Here is a 19,495-nt window from a genome sequence, read left to right as displayed (position 1 = left end):
CTTCAGCTTAACATGATGGAAAGTCTCATCGCAGAGGGAAGGTAGAGATGCATTCTCATGAACTACTGATTGGAAAGTTTTTTGTCGCTGTCCTGCGAGAACCACGTATCTCTAAAAAGTAATTTTTTCATGATCTCAGAAAAACAGCCTGTTTTCATCTTGGAGACAATGCATTTTCCAGCTAATCCAAGAGCGTATTTTTAAGAAGTTTATCTTGAGAAGTAGAATTCTCTCAACCCATTAAGGAACACTCAATCCTTCAAGTTATCAGGTGAATTCATCAGCTCATGTGGAGATACGTGGTTTTCGCTGGACAGGAAAGGTAACTAAAGCTGTCAAAAGTATAGAGTTGGATAGTACTCAGAGTGCTCTTGAGTAAATGTAGTTACTATTAAAAACCACTTCTGTTTATATCAAGTCATCCTACAGATTTACAAACAGGACAAACAAAATGTGAAGTCTCTGCAGGTTCACTCATGACAGACCCTGGCAATCAACGTATAGTCCAACAGGACGCCTGCTGTCAGACCCCAGCCCCTCATGTAACGGCAGCTTAGCTCGACTCCACTTTTACTGCAAACAAATCCGTTTGTGACTGTGCGGCGAAGCTTTCCTTGAGCTGGCTGTGACACATTTGACCGGTTAAGCTACCGCCAAACTGCGGGGGACAATGCGGGAGGGGAAAGGAAAAGACAGACACAATGAGTTTCTAAGGTGACTGAAGCCAAACCCGGAGGGAGGCTGCACAGCAGACGGAGTCCCGCGGGAAAGAGGGAGGTGAAATCAAATCATTTCTTTTTTGTCCCTGTGGATGGATGCTGATGGAGCCTGGTGGGGAGAATTAAAGGTGCAATTAGCGGTGCCAATGGGCAACTTTTTAGTTAAGCCTTTTCCTTCTGCCACTGAGGACATATTGTAAATTTTAAAGCAAATTACACTTTGAATAATAAAGTGTAAAAATAAAAAAGATACAAACAAAAAGGCCCACATAAAATTGCTGGTCCTATATTAAAAGCACACACAAAGACATAAAATAATAATGAAAAAAAACTCTTCATCAGTTTAATTACCTGCTGACAGTGAACAGCTCACAGAAAAACATCAGCCTGCAGCGATATGTATTGACATTTATAAGTAAACATATGGTTTAACCATTATTGTTCTGTCAATACGACCTATATTTACCCTTAGTAATGGATTTATAGCACTTAAACTAATGATCACAGGTTAAATATGCACGTGGCCTCTGAGCCGTGCAGGGTATTGATATGTGCGGATGAATTAAAGGTTTAAGCAGCACAGCTCGTTCTGTGCGGTGGAGGAGCTGAGGTGGAGCTGCTCCGTCAGCATGTGTCCCGCTGCTGCGTGTCATTGAGAGCACGCACCTGTCGCGCAGTTCCACGCTCGCGCTCGGGGTGTGAGCGCATATGGAAGTGGCAGGTGGCGAGAACGTGCGCTGCTCGCGCCGTTCAGCCCACGGAGCGCGAGAGCAGCTCGCGTGGCCCGCGGACACAAGGCCGGGGTGAAAGGTGAGGAGAGGAGCCGCGACAAGGGCCGACCTGAGCAATGAGAGGAGTTTATTTATCAAGTTTCATTCATATTCTGTTTGTTGGGGTTTGTTGATTGTACTGTGAAAATAAAATAAAATAAATATTTTATGTCTAAAACAAATGAAATAAATATATTTTGCATATATTTCATAATCTTAACCTCTTTAGCTTTAATGTTAGTTGCTACTTATTTTTTTCCTCAAAAACTTTAATGAAATAAAACAAAGTCTAACTGAAACATTTTGTTTACATCACGTGCAGTGTGACAAAAATATAAAATATATACTTTCACTACAGTAGTATTAACATAGATAATGTACTTTTGTCGCTATTCTCTTGTGTCTCTTATGTCGTTTTTCTACAAATTATTGTAAAAGAAAATATATAGAATAAACATTTACTAATTTCCTTTTTAATGTCTTGACGATTCCATTAAAAAGCCTATTTATCTCTCCTAATCATCACCATCATCATCATCATCATCATCATCATTAACAGGCCAGAGTCTGGTGGTTAAGTGACAAACTGTGTCTCCTCCTGAAGAAATAACAGTCCGTCCTTGTCGGGGTTATTAACTGATTACACCGCCTCCACCTTTACAACATCACCGTTGCTCTTTCTTTACTGTGTCTATTTGTTTCCACTGGAAACCAGGACGCGGAGGGAATCCCTGAACAAGAGTACTTCATCAAAATCAACAAAGAAACAGAACAAACTCCACCTAACCGCCAATAGCTGCGCAGAGGACTGTGCTTCCCGCTCCGCCGTCCGCCCGCGGAGAGTATTTAGGAGCGCAGTGCGTCCAGGAGCGCAGACCGCAGGTGCACCGGGCATGACCGGCTCCTCCAACAGGCTCAGGGGGACACCATGATGTTTGACTCACTGAACGAAAACTGAAGATGCGTCTGAAAAGTGGGTGAGTGATTTTCTGAAATAATGTTATAAAATAGTCTTAAAGGTATTTCCTTATCACCTATGACCTGCTGCTGCTACCAGGCAACCACTTCAAACTCCAACACATGTCTGCGACTTCCAGGTTACAGCCAAGCGGATAAACACTTATTTTACTATCAAAGCTCATAAAACAACACCTGTTTACTGCTAATCATTATAACACTGATAAAAAACAACCCCCAGCTTTCTGACTGATGATTTGAAAAAAGAGATTTCAGCCTTTTCTTTGGGAGTTTTTTCTGATGATAGTGAGCGTCACCTTGATTTAAATCTTTTTGTTTTCAGGCCAATATGAGCAGAAGGCTGACAGACTTTATGGGAAAGAGAAGACGCTGTCCCTTCAAGGTAAGATGGGAAATGTGCATGAAAACAATCAGCACTTGAAGGCTACTTGTGCCGGCTGCGTGCTCCCCTCCAGCTCCTGAGCTGGTGGTGACAGTGCGGCAGTGTACTGCTGCTGGCTGTGCTTCTGATTGACAGCTGTCAGTGACACTCCCCACTGCTGCCACCAACTGACCTCCAACATCTTGCCTACAGACTACACTTCCATTCGCCTGCAGAATAAAACGTCGGGAGCGGAAAGAATTAGGAGACATTAAACTCTACGTTCAGCTCAGCACAAGTTCAGCGCAGTCCAACCCATGCATTTGCACACACAGGAGGCCTTGGAGTGGTGACTGGTTGGGAGGCAGTGTAATGTTAGCTGACGTTTGTGTTGCCAGCTCACACTGCTCTGCTGCCTTAACAGTGACATTTGACTGAGCTGATTGCTTTATTTCATTACACATTCGAACCAAGAGACACAAGCATCCTGTAGGATTAGGAGACATTTAGACACTTTGCACAAGAGGCTGTGGGACTTCAGCAGCTGCTCTGTTGATGCTTGCTTTCTGGTATCATGAAGAGCTAAAACAGAACCAGTTCCAGCTCTCTTGTCGTGGGTGGCTGGTAGGCAGTGTCTTGTTAGCTGGTTGATTGTGTGTGCACCAGCTTACCTGCTGCTGCCCTCCAGCTGTCCATTTAAATCCACACCAGCAGCCCCAGAGGGCTTCTGCGCCTAACGTGCACTTCTATGACTTCATAAGCAGCAGCTTAGGTTTCAGAGCTGCAGTTGTACATGTTACTGTGTTCTAAACAATGTCCAAAAAATAAAGCAGCTACAAGATACAGAATGTCAGGGTGAATATGCAGTGAATTAAGCAGCGCTCTGCATTTTTCCTTCTTTTAAAACATAAAAAAACAGAACAAAAGGCGTTGAGCTCATTTCTTAAAGGTCCAGTGTGTGGGATTCAGTGGCATACACTTCCTGTGTCCTAAGTGTGTGCAGTCGCCTCACTTCTCCCATTGGAGTGAATGGATGCCACTCGTCTCCTAAAGGGGCGGGGCGGGGTTTAAACCCTCAGGACGCAGATACAGGAAGTGACTCAATTGAGTCAAACATCTCTGGTGGCATCTAGAGGTGAGGTTGCAGATTACAACCCATCGAACAACTCTTCCCAACGATGGCTGCACAGCCGCAAAACCTGCTCTCTGAAGTTCAGTTTGTCCGTTCTTAACGTCTGAATGTCATCTTCTATTTCTGCCAGTTTTTCCCCTACATCCTACACGCTGGACTGTTTTTTTCTTGGATGGATGCTTCACAATTCGCTGCTCTCACATCAGTCACAATGGGCCAAAATGATATGCTTCACCTTGAGATTTTAATGTAAACATTAGAAACAGATGGTACAAAGCACAGACCAAGCCTGGTAAAACCCAACACTTCAACGGTTAACAATCCTTCAGCTGCAGCAGTGGTCATTATCAGGAATGTTTGTCATCATTAACCACAGGATGGTCCCCATGCATACACACGAACACACACACACGCATACACACGAACACACACACACACACAGACACACACTCTGAATATCCTCGCATGACTTCCGTTGCCTTTGTGGCTAAAACTAGTGGATCTCTTCGTCCTGCGTCGTTCTGGAGCGAGACATCACCCGACCGTGCTCGCCGTGACCGTCCACAGTCCGGTCATTTCTCTGCTGTCGAAGCGCAGGAAACGTCCACATCACACAGATGTGCCCAGCATCCACGGACACGCTCCGTCATAGCTCCCCCCGCCTCTTCAGGATGATGTCTCGCACCAGCGCTGTCACCTCTTCCCGAACGCTCTCCATGGACTCGTCCGTTCGCCAGAAGCGGACCACCTTCCCCTCTGGGTTCACCAGAAACTTCCAGAAGTTCCACTTTGGGATTTTCTTCACGGAATCTGAAACACGAGCAGAAAATCAGTCATTTTACAGATTTTAACGATGTTCTGAGCATCTCCAGAGATGATCATCAATCATGCTGTCAATGCAGACGATCACTGGAAGTACATTTACTCAAGTACTGCACTAAATTCAAGGTACTTATACTATACTTGAGTATTTCCATTTTATTCAACTTAATACTTCTCCTGCATTACACTTCTCTGACAGCTTTAGTTACTTGTTACTTTAACAGATTATAGATTTTCACACACTTCCTGTCCAGTGAAAACCACATATCTCCACATGTGGTGATTATGAATGTGAATGCTTCTGGTAAACTGAAGGATTAAATGTTCCTTTAAAACTGGACCTTTTAGAGATCTGTGGTTCTCACAGGACGGGGACATTACAACCATATGATGATCTTAAAGGATATGATGCATTGCTGCTGAATAAACTACCAAACAATAAAGTAGTTAAAATGAGCTCAACCTTAAACTACAGCAGTAAAGTACAACACACACATTAATGCAGCAGTGATATCAATGCAAAGACATCAGGTGTGATGGTAAAACACGGTTTACTGCACAATAGTGCTGTTACTTTTACTACTGTGTAAGATGCGGTGTGCCCCAGCCAGATGTGCAGACCTGTGAGGAACCTGAAGGCAGGGTCCGCCTCTGAGCCCATTATTTTGATCCTGCTGAAGAAGGGGAACGTGACGCCGTAGGTGGACTTGGCGAAAGCCTCGATGTCCCGGCTGGTCATGGTCTCTGTGTCCCCGAACTGGCCGCAGGGGAAGGCCAGGACGTTGAAGTGAGAGGTGCCCAGCTCCCGGTGCAGCGCCTGCAGAGACCTGTAGTTCGCCTCCGTCTGCTCGCTGTGACTCGCCACGTTTACAACCAAAGACGCCTGTGCAGAGGAGGGAAAACGGCGGAATTATGCTCAAAGAAATACTGTGAAAAATACATCTTATGCGCTGAATCCCGCTTTCTGCTGACACCGGACGACCTGCACGGGTTTCTTGTCAAATCGAGATGACTGGTGATGATGTGGACTTACTTTTCCTCGGTACTTCTCCAGAGAGACCGTCCTCCCCTTCGCGTCTTTGGCCTCGAAAGAATAAAAATCCGCAGGTTTTCTCGGCTTCACCAGCTGCGTCTGCAGCAGAAATAAACAGCCTACACCGACTGTCATGCTGAGCAGGACCGTCAGTTTCTTCGCTTTTGGGCTGGAGGACTTGGCAGGGTAGCCCCCTAAGGCCTCCATCTTGGAGGGGGAAGAACGAGCCGTGGTCGAGGAGGGGGCTCCTGCCAAAAGTCTTGAAGCGGATTTGGAGGAGTTGAGTAAAGCTCTCTATGCCGCCATACCGGAAGCAGGGTGATCGTCCCCTCAAAATAAGAAGAAAACTGAAACGTGTAGTTTTGCGCCTAAAAAGTGCCAATGCTCTTTCCGCTGTATCAATAATTGGGTAATATTTCTCAATGGAGTATTCAGTTAAACATATAGTATTCACATGATGATGTTAACCTTTTCCAGCTAAAATTTAAATTCCCAAATTCAGTTGTTTTTGCAAGATCAATCTGGCCGTCTAATTGCTTACAAAAATAATTAAAATGATTTTCTTCAAATTAGTGTACTGGTGTCATAATCAAATTTAAAGTATATGATGGCTTAATGTTAGCCTTTGAAACTGGAACCGGAGGGGATTTTACTTTATTTTTATAGCCATCTGCTTTTGCTATGAAAGTTTGAACCGGAAGTTTTATTCTTTAAGTTGCTTGCTTGACACTAGTGAAAGTACGCGGTTTTAAGTTTGTAGAGTTATGAAGTTTGAGCCAGTTTACAGTATTTTGAGAGTACTTAGGCTTCGCTGTATTTCTCAGTTGAAATCAATAATTGTGTTCTGTCTTCTCAGGGACAAAACGACCTCCATCACTTCTCCTACAAGCGCTTTAAGAGGTGGATCATCGAGGGGAGCAGCCGCGAGGGTCCTGCTGCGAGTACACCGCTGGCCACTGGGCGGCAGTGTGAGCCCAGCTTTGAGTTTGATGCAGTCTGTCGGAGGCTGCAGCTGGATTCCCCACCGAGACACCGCGAGACGGATCACAGGGACCTAAAGGGAGACCTCCAAGGTAAACAAGAAACAAGTGCATGTCTGTGTTACTGACAGCAGCCACTCACACAAAACATCTGCAACATGTACCTCAGCAGGCCTGTAGTCAATAAGAAGCACTCAAACTCAGCTGCATCAGTGGACTGTAAGAACCAGTTTACTCAAGTACAATTTTGAGGTCTTTGCACTTAACTTGAGTATTTCCATTTCACACTCACAACCCCTCAGATTTGTCTTGTGACCCTTTGGAGGGGCCTGACCCCTCGACTGGGAACCACTGGACTGAACTATGTGACTGTATAACCAGTAAAAGCAGATCCACCTCCAGCAGCTAACAGTAATGCATCAGGGTCAACAATCAAGTCATATGTTAAATAATAATATATTATTATTATGATTTTCTTTCCAAATGAATACATTTACTTTTCATGCTTTAAGTAAATTTGTGACAATGCTGAATGTGGGACTTATACTTGTAACCTGTAATGTAATCATTTAAGGTGGACTAAAAAAAGTCAAGTTCCAGCTAGGTGTAAGAGGTCTGATGATTCAGACTGCTATTTTACTGCACAATGTCAGTTTCATTGCAGCATTCTTTTCAGCTGAATGTTGTCTGTGATATTATCTTGTGCCAATCAGAGGCAGCGTTGGTAGGAAGCGTTTCCCATGACGTGTCTGTCACACTACTGAACACACCACGCGCCATTGCTGCCAGGGGGTGGCCTGCCATAGAAAATGCGCCAGAACAGGTCTGTTTAAGGAACTTGTGGCTTTGGCACCGTCGATAGAAGTTTTTGCATGTGTCGCATGATCACAATAGAACAGAAGATGTGCAGAGACATGAAAAATCAGGTTTTACACTCCCCTCTGCAGGCTGTGTTCCTTTCTTATGTGCATATTGAGACTGAGAATGAGAAACATCTGGTTTCTTTGAAAGCTTCAGTTTGATTATGGCCTCACTGTATGTCCAAAAAAATCATTGCTATTGCTAACTTTTAATGAAACGTGAATATAAACATCATGTAGAGGGCTAAATCTGGAAAGAATAATTCATTTGTTTTGCAGGGATTGGTGTGGCGAGCAGCTGCTCAAGAACAAGCTGGTATGGCATGAATGTTTTGTTTTTCGCTACATTCTTACAGCACTTCAAGACACACCACACACACACACACACACACACACAGGGAAATAACTGAATGATAGAGCAATGCAGCATGATGTCATAACACAAGGCTGTGTTTTAAGCAATCAGCAGAAATGCTGTTAGTCAAGTGAATCTGCTGGAGGTCTGTGCTCACATGTAAGATTGCTGATATGCTTGTATTGTCTTATGGAGCTCTGGAGATAGTAGTAGTTGTGTGTGTGTTTCTGTATGTGTTTACTGTCACTGTGATGTTAGGTGATATGCTGCCACTGCAGGTTCTGATGGGAGAAGACTTGATCTGCAACCATTTGCTGTTCTGGACAAAGCTTCTGCGAGCCTGCAGGGAAAGTTGGAGATGAAGTTGGCGGCACCGTCACTGCTGAACGACTACTGTGAGCAACAAAACCTGCGTTATTCTCACTGGAGGAAATTAAACTCATGTTCTTTATCTGTTTCTGTGTTTAAAAGGTAAAGGCAGTGTTATTCTGAAAAGACCAAACCACCAGTGTGTTAGATCTCAGTACAGGCCTGTACCTTCGGCCTTGAAGCTTTATAGATCAGTCAGAAGCTCCTGCCTTCATGAGGCCACACGCCCTGCTGTTGCTGTTGAACATCACATTTAACATACCAAGCCAGAAGCAAAATATAGCTTCTGACTGGGACTAACACATTGTTGATTTTAATAAAAACAGAATCACACTAGTGAAACCTTCAGTGAGTAAAATGCCTCCAGTTAAACCTGTTTGTCAATCCTGGACTCGTCAGACACAGCATAGCTCTGCAGTTCTTCTCTCTTTTCCATCTCTTCTCCCTCAGACACTAATCTTCTCGACTGCAGTTGTAACGGTATGATCGCATTAGCCCTGGGCTCTTCTGTTTACCTTTGGAATTCAGAAACTCGCGCTCTGGTGGGATGTTTGGACCCGAGTCCACAACCAGGACGACCATCAGACTGTCAGTCCATCTCGTGTCTGAGCTGGAGCAGAGATGGCAGAGCTCTCTGCATCGGGACCAGGCGTGGGGAGATACAGGTAGAAGTTATGGAGCTTCAAGTAAACCAGTGATTTCATACCAATTGGGCTATGGGGGTGGGGCGGGTGGAGGGGTGGAAACACCAGACTGAATGAGCAGCCTGACAGTTTGTGGTGCCTCTGTCTTTAACTTTTAGCTGTGGGATGTTGACCACAAGCAGAATATGAGGCGTCTGCCATCTCACTTGTCTGTGGTCAGAGCTATTTCCTGGAAACAGCAGTTACTCAGCAGGTAAGTGTTGACTGCACACTATACAGAAAGTGACTTTAAGTCGCACTCTTACACCCTTATCTCATCCCATCTCAGCTGCCCCTGGATCATTTACAAGAATCCAGTTCAAGGTTCTTGAGATCACTTACAGAGCTCTGCATGGACTCTGGATCTGTGGACACCTTTAAGACCCTCCTGTTTAGACTTGCCTTTGTGTAAATTACATTTATTCTATCTTATTTTATGCTATTTTATTCTTTGTAAATGTGTGTGTTTTTGTCAGTTGGCTTTTTTCTTACACGGGTCGCTTTGTGACGTTACGCTCCTGAAAGATGCTAAAATAAACAAAGCTACTTATCTTATCTTTAACTTCATTAAAGCAGGGATGACCCAGAAAACTATTTGTTCTTAAGCCACATCCAAAGCTGTGCTGATTTAAAGGGACAGTACACCCCCAAATCTTTTTTTTTCTCTTACCCATACCACCCACCCCTCTTTACCTACTCTTTAACATAACAGAACGAGATGGTACTTTCCAGAAATCATTACCTGTTTAGTTAAGATAATCCACAGACATTGTTCTAAGCAGTTTTAAGTAGGAACTATTTTCTTTCTACATCTGCCAACCTTATCACCGTGCATAAGAAAGGGGTAACATTTCACATCAGTATGAAGTGTGCAGCATTCATGCAGGGGGATGACAGTTATCACAATCTTCCAGCGGCTCTGCTCTCGGACGCATCCATCATCTCGACCCTCGGGCTCCTACACCTCTGGTAGGTGCAGCCGCGCAGAGGGAGGGGATCTGCAGCCTTCAGTGGTCACCAGGAGGTGACTGGTTGGCCAGCGGCTCCACAGAGGGCCTTCTCTGTGTATGGGGTAGTGATGTCACAGGGCTCACAACGTCACACCAGCCAATCACTACGATGGAACATCCCAGTGCTGTTAAGGTCAGTGGATGCTTCATGGATATCGCCCACTGCTAGTTTCCATCTTAATTTAGCGTGTTTGCATTAGATGAAAAGTCAGGAAATCACCAAAGTCTGCACCAAATAACCCCTAACCCTAACCAGCGGAAAGACATTGCCATCTGTACAGCCCCAGCACGGAAACCACAACCTGCTTATTTGTCTTACTTTCTTGCAAAAGCCCACCTGCACCATTCACAGGGAATGACACATTTGGCGGTTTTTACCATTGACACAGCTACAATAATTTCCAGCAGCAGCTGCATGTGTGTGACTTGACAATGACTAATCTCAGTTGGTGTGAATCTGAGTGGCATGAGGCCGGTTGCTATGCTAAAGGGGTTTAGTTGATCCTGCAGCTATTCTCTGGGCGGTCTGCTTGAACAACCAGAAAATCTGCGGACCATTGTGTGCATGCTCGTGTTTTCATTGCATTTGTGTGTTTAGGCAATGGGATGGTGTCCATGGCAGAGAAAGACGATCGCCACTGGAGGGGGGTGGAACGATGGAGAGCTGAGACTCTGGGATGCAGGTTCAGGGACTTGTGTGACTTCTGCTAACACTAATTCACAGGTGCTTAAGACTCAAAGTGCAGCAGAGGTGTTTTTACTATGTGCTGTAGATATAACTTATTGATTATTCCCAATGACTCCAACTGCAGATCTGCTCTCTCCAATGGGCTGAAAAGAAGCGATGTCTGCTCACAGCTCACGGCCTTCCTCGGCACCACCTCACCTGCTGGACCTTGGAGTTCCCCTCCCTCAGCTCGACCCACCAGCTCACAGGTTAGAGAACGTGAAAGAGGATTCACATACAACTTCAACAATGTCAGTTTCACACATTCAGCTCATAGGAATAAATGTACTGCATCACAATACATGCTGAGTAATATTAATAAACAGCAGCAGCAGCAGCAGTGTGACAGTTGGACCATTGCCACAGCTCTGTCATCGATCACTGAGATATTTGATAGTCGTTTTTTTCTGACTCATTCATGACCTGAAACTATGAATTATACACATCAAGAGTCACTACATTTGATTTGAGAGGTCACAGTTTCCTAAAGTATTGTGAATTGTCGGGGGCAAAGGAAGATGTAGCCAGAAATACACTTTAAAAGTCCTGTAAAGATCATTTAAAATACATGTATGAATTATGTTCTTCATTGATTGACAAACTTCAGTGACTCAGTGGAGATTTTTAGCCTGAATATCAGGATGAATTTTGTCACTTTGTTTCACTTAATTTTTCAGTCATGATTGTGTTCATCTTGGCTGTTTTCTGTTTGGGAAGGGGGCTTCTTTTCTAACCAATCAGGACTGAATGCTGACTCCTTTCCATCTGTAAGGTCCTAGACTGTGTATTTTTTTCATGACTTACTGTTGAGTGAATGTGCAGCTTTGCATTGAAATGTCAATGTTCTGTGTTGCTAAAACTTTCTTTATTGATGTTATGAAAATTATGACAAAGTTCAGCCATGTTGTTATTTTTTCAGGTCATTCTCAGCGAGTCCTGCACTTGGCCTTAAACCCTGACAATACTCAGATTTTCTCTGCTGGAGCAGACCAGTGCTTTCACATCTGGGACATGTAATCATCAACGCGTTCAGTCAGACCTGCGTAAAACTCATGTCCACAAACAAATTTACCTTCTTGGTAATGTCATTGTGGCAAGAATGTACATTTCCTGCCACCTTCTCTGAAATAACCACGCTGCCGAGCTAGCTTACCACAGTCATGCTTATTGTCAAAGTTCATGCACCACAACAGAATGCTTTATTAAGAATTTACTGAAATTCTATACAATATATTCCAACTCTTTTTTAAAACTGCAATTAAGTTTTACATGTTGCTGATTGAAATATGGATCACGGGGTATTTACGTAGTAAAATACTTCAGATAATAAACAAAGTCAGACAGTTGACTGAATACTAACTGGAGGACTGTGCTGAAGCTAAGGTGCCAGTAGAGCAAAAGCTTGATCGTCTTTTTACTTTAACCTGTATTCACGCAGCTTTTGTGGTCAGTGAGGAGCTAAAAATTCACTGATGTGCTTGACAACTGGCACTGTAAAGCCTTGTATGTAATGAGAAGGATTTTAGAGCAGATTCTGAAAGAAGTCACCATGAAAACAAACACTGTGTACTTGGGATTAATCACCTGAGAGTGATTCATGTAACATGTAAAATGATGTTCATGGTTTTTTTTCATGTTTGTTATTTTTTCTTTCTTGATTACATCTTACATGTAACCTCTGAGATATGTGTATAACCCAATAAACATCTGTGGGACTTTGAACAGTTAAATTAAGTCTGGGGGCTTTATTCTCATCTGCAGCCTGTCAGTTTAAGGTTGATTGACCTTTATCAAGCTTCCATGTCTTTACTTGACGTGGGTTGATGATGTGTGTCATTTCCCACACTGAGCATACCGTGCTGAAGTGCCGCTAAGTGAGTTTATCCAACAGTTGAAGAGAGTGCATTTGTTAGAGTTTATTTTTGTTCTTTGACAGCTCTCACGATTAAGTTACACATAATTAAAATGCTGAGTAAAGTCCTCCTGGCGTCGAAAGGTTTCTTACTTCGTATGTGACCAGACCTTACTTGAGAGAACACTTGGTGGAAAAGTACCTGTGGTGAGGACTTATGAAACCTATGAAAAAAAAAAAAAAAAAACAAGACCCCCATCTAATGTGCTACGCCTTGTGGGAAACATGTTCACAGAGGTGGTGTATCGTGTGAGGTTTAGACTTAAGACATCAAGATGCATCGCCCCTTCAGTCATATAACAAACTGTACAGCATCTAGTCTGGATAAAACACTGACTTTATACCAGGAAGTATTTAGTCCCAAGGCTGGTAAATCTTTTCTGATCATGTTGCCATATTCTATACCGAGATAATGATACACCATGATGGTGAGTTATGAAACTACAGTGAAAAGTAATTGCTGGATCCATCATTACTACTTCAGAATTGCTAGCTAGTTTGTATAAGCTACCTGTTTCTTTTGGCAGCACTGTACCTCTAATGGGGGCATTGGAATGGCAAGTGAGGGGCATTGCACATTCAATCATCCAGCAAGTTTTCATTTAATCTGAAATCTGCAATAGTCCTTAAAACAACAGGAAACTTAAAATTGTGAATTTGTAAGGGGGTTAATCCCTGCAAATGACTACTGGCGGTGTCACTGGTATGGCGACGTTAGCATTTAGCTCAAAGTACCACGGAGAGTCCTAGTCTTAGAGCAGTTGAGTTTCAGCCTATGGTGTGACGTCATGGAGACTAAGTCCATGTTTTATATATGTCTTTCAGTGGTGGCAGTGCTCTCAAGGTGTGTGCAGTAGTCATCCACCTCAATGCCTGGTTGATAAGCGAATTGCAGGCGGTCCAGCTTTGAGCTCACCAGGGGTCAGAGATGGTTGATCCTGTCCATGATCCTCATCACAGGAACAAACAGGAACCTTTCCACAGGACTCTCTCCAGACCGAGGCTCTGATTGAAAATGTGCAGAACCACCTCACAGAGCAGGTCTGCACAGTCCTTGAGCTTGCAGTCTGGGCCTAATCTTGATTAGTTCTTCTGGTGAACACTTCACTTTCACATCCAATCTACGTCACAAGTATTCATATGCGAAATAATGGAGCAGAGGCTGAGGTCACCCACACTTCATTGTCCTTGAATTTTCACTTTACTACAAACTAAGGATTGTTCTAGTAACTCATTATGAGATTCAAATTCCACACGGAAACTAGCTTATCCAGACTGCCGGCTCTTAAAATAGACTTCAGGGTGGAGCTCCATGTCAGTATTTTTAGCGCCTCCTATAAAAGCTCAGCACCTTTCTCCTGGTGTTCAGTTACACTGTGCAGCCTGTTAAAACACGATGTCAAACTAAACAATCAGTTGTTCTCTCGACCTGTAATCAGAGAGTAAAGGTGACGTTTTTCAAGTGTGGTGCAAACCTTTATCGATACCCAAGCAGGTAAGGAATGAATAGAATTTTCCCGGACTGAAGTAAGAGAGCTGACGCAATGTTTGAGAATCTGAAATTCCTCTTCCTCTTGAGAATAATTAACGAAAACATCCTGACACAGGTGAGCAGTAAGCATGGCCACTCCCATTCTCTCCACCTCTTGCATCACTCCACGGCATTTATAAAGCTGCCAAGCAAATGTTTTAGGCAGACGAGGGGGAGAGATGAGAAGGTTACACATTACAAAGAATCTACATAATCAGCAGCTGATTGTTAGCTGCTGGATGGAAAAGGAACCAAACAGTACATCATAAACAAAACCACGGATTCTACTGCATGTTTGAGACGCAGATTCTGCAGCGACTGGCTGTTCTGGGTAACCTACCACTACAAATACCACCTATTTTAACCTAGGTTTGCACTTATCAAACCTGTTGTTATTTGTCATTATATGTAATCATTTAGAGAGCTCTTGTACATTATAACAAAAGAGCAGCTTATTTCTATCATTTATGTGTTGTTTTTTACTGATATGTTCCATCACAAACCATCGCCTGTCAGATTTTTAGAAGATCTGACATATTAGGGAACATTAAGACAAAGAAAAGCACAATGCTACCCACTGTACATTACAAGGATCTTGTTTATACTTCCATCCTTTTTTATATCTAATATCAAATTCAACCAAAAATGTAACACAGGTTGGTCTGATAGTAGCTAACTAAAAACAGAATGAAGACAACAGGATGACCGCTGTCATCATTTGCCCTGTGTCACTTTGTGGTCATTTTGCGTTGTGTTGTGGTCATTTTGTGACACTTTGTGGTCATTTTGCATCTCTTTGTAGTTGTTTTGGGTTCCTTTCAGTAACTCTCAGATGCTGTTGCTGTTGCTTCTTGTCACAACACATGCACACTGAAACCTCTGCACACATATTATTCTAGATACTACAGCACACTGTACAAAATATTACAGGAAACCATCAATGCTACTGTAGCCTGAGTATGCTGTGAAGATGCAATTAGAAGAACAAAAAATGGATTTTGTTGGCAGATGCTCATTATTAAGAGACTGAACAGGATCATAGATCTATCCATAGGTGTACAGGCAGGGAATCAGGCCAGAAATGCAGCTGGATTACAAAGTACTGAAGCTGTTAATAACTCACTTATTTTCCCCTCTGTTAATGTCCTCTTACTCAGTGGTGTGCCATGACTTAGCAGTGGGCCGGATCATCTCACATTACCTCCTGGTGCAGAGAACAATGTCCTGGTTCAAAGCACGGGAGTTTTGTCAGAGGCACTATGTCGACCTCACTGTCCTGAGCAAAGAGGAGCAATACTTCACTCTCCTCAACGCCACTGCTACAAACAATGTCAGCTTTTGGCTTGGCCTGCAGCGTCAGACCACCTTTAGTGACTGGATGTGGGTCAACGGGGAAGAACTGAGGTATGATGACTGGTTCAGGACAAACTATGAAGGCCACTGTGCAAGTCTAGATGCTATGTTGGAGAAAGAGAAGAAGCTGCTGGCTCGCCACTGTGACGAGTCACACATGATTGCGTGCCAGGGTGAGTCCTGCTTCTTGGTTGCACAATTTAGGAACTGGTAAATGTGGAACTTTTTAAATATCTTCTTTATTGTCTCAGGAGCAAATTGTTTTATACAGCCTGTGCATGTTCATGACATAATATGTAATTTTGTTGTGGATGATGGAAACAATCCTATTTCCCATCTGTAATATTATGTTACAAGACACCTTGTATTGTCTTGACCCATTGACCACTTCATCTGACGTCCTCCTTTGCTCAGTCATAATCACTGCAGCCACTAGAGGTCACCACCTAACAATAACCATAATTATGGGTTTTAATAGGCTGTGTTTTGGTGCAGTGAAGCATTATCTGCTCTCAGACTCCACTTCAAAACTTTGTTTTAAATATGTTACATGTCGGCCCTTTAGATTTCATATTTTTGCTTGTTTACACCTCAGCAGACCACAGGTTGATCTTTGTACCTTCATTGGTCACTCATTATTTTGTGTATATTATTACCCTTAAAGTCTGCTTCCCCACTGATGTGTGTTTCCCACTACCTGCCTGAAGCCAACCTCAGCCCTAACCCCAACCATTGAACACAAAAACGACCTAACACTTCTTTCTGTTCATTTTCACCTTGCCTAACAGGTCCAGTTTCTCCGCAGCCAGTGTCAGTGGACTCAGTGGACCCTGATCACGTGATTCTCAGTTGGAACGTATCTGCATTTATGCAGATGACGGCACACAGTTACAACGTGACGACATGCACCAACACATGCAATACGCTCCTCTACCCCAACACTGATGGCTCTGCCTTCATGAATATCAACATCTCCAACTTAACTTCAGCCACAGAGTATTTCATAGAGGTTTCTGCTTTGGTTGTCCGGCCTGACAGCGTTACCGGAAGAAACGTGACCCTTCAAAGCAACCCCACAGCTTTACGTGTCAAAGCAGGTAGTTAGGATTTCATTTAGGAATGAATTATTGTCAACTTTTCAAAGCCCAAATTTTCTCTGTCTTAAATATTCTTTAAAACTGGATCCCTTAAGTTTTTTAACCTGTTCAGAAGGGCTCTGAGAATTTGCAATAGGCTTTTGTCCTTATTTTGTTGGCAAAATCAAACTTTTTATGTATTTGTTTGTGATGTATATTCGTCTTTTTCTCAGTAGACTCTGGTGGTCAGAACAAAGTCATCATTGTCATTTTGAAGTCGCTCAAACTCGTGTCTCTGGCTCCTCCGCTGTGGATTCTTTACCGTATCCTGAAAAACTCTTCTTTCTTGCGTAAGAGTGTTAATATGCTAAAATACTCCTCAAAAGACACAAGCATGTCAAATATTTATCCTGCAAGTGACATTCTTTTTTCTTCTCCAGGTGAATTCAAGGAGTCAGATCAGGACGTCTCACTGGTGGAGCTCTCAACTGAGGACATAGTTGTTGACCTAATCCCAGAGAAAACCAGAGGAATCGGTTAATAAAGAAAAAAATGTAGCCTAGACCCCCACAGGAAAAGCCTTGAGATTAAGGTCTAGATAATAGAGAAAGGATTCTTAATCCTTTAGTAACTTTGTTCACAATGTCACGATTTCTTCACAAAACAGAACACAAAATATCCTGAACAGGTTGAATATGTAACAAACGTAAGAGATCAGTTTCCTAATCTGGCAAAACTGGGCTGATTAAAATTACAGAGTTGGACACAAGTGATGAGAAAATGGACATACAATAGACATGTGTCCTTGTAGATCATTCACTTCATGGCTCCAGTGTCCTCCTATTTCCACTGGCATGGTATAATATGCTTTAATCAGGATGTCTCCTGAGCTGACCCGTGCTGTTTAGCTTCTGCTTGTAAGAAGAAACAGAGCATGATGGTACCAAAGGTGGTAGTTGTGGTGATGCCAATGCAAAATTAACACTTTCTGCAGCTGCTAAATTGAAAGGCTTTCAGAGGCGCCTTCGGGGGTTGACTTGTTGCTCAGAGGCGCTGCTGAAAGTTTGTGCGAATCAAAATTTGCAACTTTTTGCATGGCTGATTACCATGAAACCTTTAGATATGGATGTTACAGGCTACAACAGTGGGCTACAAGGAGTAAGAAAAATCTCCAACAACAACAAATCACAGCTAAATACTGTGCACTGATTAGCACTGATATCAAAAGTAAGAAAACTGAGCCTTTAGCAGTAAATAACTGTCAAGGGAAATCATTATATTCTCGACACATTTTATATATCCTTTGTTGGAGCCAGTTATGATGAGCCACTGTGATGTTTAGCTGCACACAGCCTGTGGACGCCACGTTTATTTCCTCTAAGCAGGAAAAAATCTCAGGGGAACTTTAGGGATATTTTTGTGTAATATTTTCTTGTCTTGTGCATTTTCCACTAAAAGTGGCAGACCACTTGTTTCAGTTTGTCAGTGATGGTGTGAGAGCCATACCATTATAATCTTAGTTAATGTGTTAGCATGGAGCAATGGAGAAATGACCTTCAGTGGGCACACAGATGACTGTAGTGTTGACGTAGAAAGTTTACTTTGAGCTGGGAAACGCAGTGTGATCTGTATTGTGAGGTTCTCCTCTCCTCATCATTAAGATGCAGTGTAGATTCAACAAAGCCACCCAGAAACATGTTCTCTAAATCAAGTTTTATTGTTAAACTGCAGCAGGTAGAGTTTGCACCAACCTTTCTTCTGCAACTTCATGTGACAGCAGCTATAGATGGATTGTGTCATGCATGCTATTCACATAAAGATTGAATCAGCAGTAATGAGAAATTGAAAAGTATTAGTTATGTTACTTTTTTTTGACACATCAAACCTCACACAGGGATTATCCAGTTAGTTAGTTAGTTAGTTTATATCTAAAGGAACAAGGTCAGTGAATGTGAAAAGGTCCAGAGTTAGCTAAAGCCTTGATCTGAAAATGTTGTTTCAGTGAAACGTGTGAGAAATCTTAGTTCAGATGAAGGCACAAAGGAAAACATTGATGTGAATGTGGCAGGAAACGGATAATATTTGTCATATCATCAAGCCACAGCTTATCAAAAAGTATTTGGCAGTATTTTTATTTTGCACTTTTATGTTGTTTTTTTTATTTGTTTGTTTCTTTATGTGGTATTTTTAAATTTGGGCCTAGAATTGCATGCAGACTACATCAAGTAAAATTTTGAATTGTTTCTTTTAACAAATATGTGCTGCTACCCACTAGTAATATATAAACACAATTTTTAGGAGACATATTTAATGTGTCTAATCAGGCCTTTGGTGGTGTTACATCTATTAGGATGTTTTAAATTGAAGGTCTAAAATTTACATATCAAAAATAACATTTATGGTGTTTTGATTCAAAATTACATACTTGTTTGTAAAGTAAACTAAGTCCAAAACACACAGTGATGCTTTAGGCATTGAACATGTTTTACATAAAGAAAGTATGTGTTGACTACAAATGTAGTCGTTGTCATGTGCCTCCGCTTTATTCTTTTTAAGATCTGTGGTGCATTCAGGATATCATCCAACATTCTGTTTGGGGTATTTTATTTTTATTATTATTGTATTTTATTCTACACTAGAAAAGTACTGGAAGCAACTCGTTGCTTTCTTTTGTGGCTGCTTATGTAACTAAGAGTCATATGAATAAATAAACTCCATTAAATGGTTGACATGATGCCTATTTATTTATTTTTTTTCATATGAAGAAAATCCACATATTGGGAAATATATGAGAGTTAGAAGATTGATACGACAAATGTGAGGC

At 42.4% G+C, this 19,495-nt stretch overlaps 3 protein-coding genes across 3 annotated transcripts; 2 read left to right on the top strand and 1 right to left on the bottom strand.

Moving 5' to 3' along the window:
- Positions 1 to 4,183: 4,183 nt before the first annotated feature.
- Positions 4,184 to 6,080, bottom strand: gpx8 (glutathione peroxidase 8 (putative)). The gene is made up of 3 exons (XM_070964815.1): positions 5,816 to 6,080; positions 5,404 to 5,665; positions 4,184 to 4,770 (listed from the first exon to the last, which is right to left on the bottom strand). Exons 1-3 carry the CDS (start codon positions 6,020 to 6,022, stop codon positions 4,607 to 4,609), a joined length of 633 nt encoding a protein of 210 aa, XP_070820916.1. The 5' UTR covers positions 6,023 to 6,080; the 3' UTR covers positions 4,184 to 4,606.
- Positions 6,081 to 6,111: 31 nt separating this feature from the next.
- LOC139332172 (cell division cycle protein 20 homolog B-like) lies at positions 6,112 to 12,516 on the top strand. The gene is made up of 8 exons (XM_070963904.1): positions 6,112 to 6,210; positions 6,672 to 6,888; positions 8,289 to 8,405; positions 8,830 to 9,044; positions 9,182 to 9,276; positions 9,977 to 10,205; positions 10,671 to 10,796; positions 10,885 to 12,516. The coding sequence occupies exons 1-8, from the start codon at positions 6,112 to 6,114 to the stop codon at positions 11,011 to 11,013; spliced, it is 1,227 nt and encodes a 408-aa protein (XP_070820005.1). The 3' UTR covers positions 11,014 to 12,516.
- Positions 12,517 to 14,488: 1,972 nt separating this feature from the next.
- On the top strand, positions 14,489 to 16,737 carry LOC139333114 (uncharacterized). The gene is made up of 3 exons (XM_070965391.1): positions 14,489 to 14,573; positions 15,400 to 15,768; positions 16,384 to 16,737. The coding sequence occupies exons 1-3, from the start codon at positions 14,534 to 14,536 to the stop codon at positions 16,698 to 16,700; spliced, it is 726 nt and encodes a 241-aa protein (XP_070821492.1). The 5' UTR covers positions 14,489 to 14,533; the 3' UTR covers positions 16,701 to 16,737.
- Positions 16,738 to 19,495: the final 2,758 nt, after the last annotated feature.

Source organism: Chaetodon trifascialis, chromosome 6 (assembly GCF_039877785.1).
Source record: "Chaetodon trifascialis isolate fChaTrf1 chromosome 6, fChaTrf1.hap1, whole genome shotgun sequence".
Taxonomy (NCBI): Eukaryota; Metazoa; Chordata; class Actinopteri; order Chaetodontiformes; family Chaetodontidae; genus Chaetodon; species Chaetodon trifascialis.
Note: the sequence above shows the minus strand (reverse complement) of the source record. Positions and strands in the feature narration are given on the sequence as shown.

What these genes read in the sequence shown, in the direction of transcription:
- gpx8 (XM_070964815.1), bottom strand. Translation starts at nt 6,022, where the DNA reads ATGGAGGCCTTAGGGGGCTACCCTGCCAAGTCCTCCAGCCCAAAAGCG. An exon ending in TGGAGAAGTACCGAGGAAAA is followed by an intron (nt 5,666 to 5,815) that starts GTAAGTCCACAT and finishes TCCTCTGCACAG; the next exon opens with GCGTCTTTGGTTGTAAACGT. An exon ending in TGCCTTCAGGTTCCTCACAG is followed by an intron (nt 4,771 to 5,403) that starts GTCTGCACATCT and finishes CTCGTGTTTCAG; the next exon opens with ATTCCGTGAAGAAAATCCCA.
- LOC139332172 (XM_070963904.1), top strand. Translation starts at nt 6,112, where the DNA reads ATGCCGCCATACCGGAAGCAGGGTGATCGTCCCCTCAAAATAAGAAGA. An exon ending in CCTAAAGGGAGACCTCCAAG is followed by an intron (nt 6,889 to 8,288) that starts GTAAACAAGAAA and finishes CTGCCACTGCAG; the next exon opens with GTTCTGATGGGAGAAGACTT. An exon ending in CCAGGCGTGGGGAGATACAG is followed by an intron (nt 9,045 to 9,181) that starts GTAGAAGTTATG and finishes TTTAACTTTTAG; the next exon opens with CTGTGGGATGTTGACCACAA.
- LOC139333114 (XM_070965391.1), top strand. Translation starts at nt 14,534, where the DNA reads ATGTTTGAGACGCAGATTCTGCAGCGACTGGCTGTTCTGG. An exon ending in GCAGCGACTGGCTGTTCTGG is followed by an intron (nt 14,574 to 15,399) that starts GTAACCTACCAC and finishes CCTCTTACTCAG; the next exon opens with TGGTGTGCCATGACTTAGCA. An exon ending in ACACATGATTGCGTGCCAGG is followed by an intron (nt 15,769 to 16,383) that starts GTGAGTCCTGCT and finishes CTTGCCTAACAG; the next exon opens with GTCCAGTTTCTCCGCAGCCA.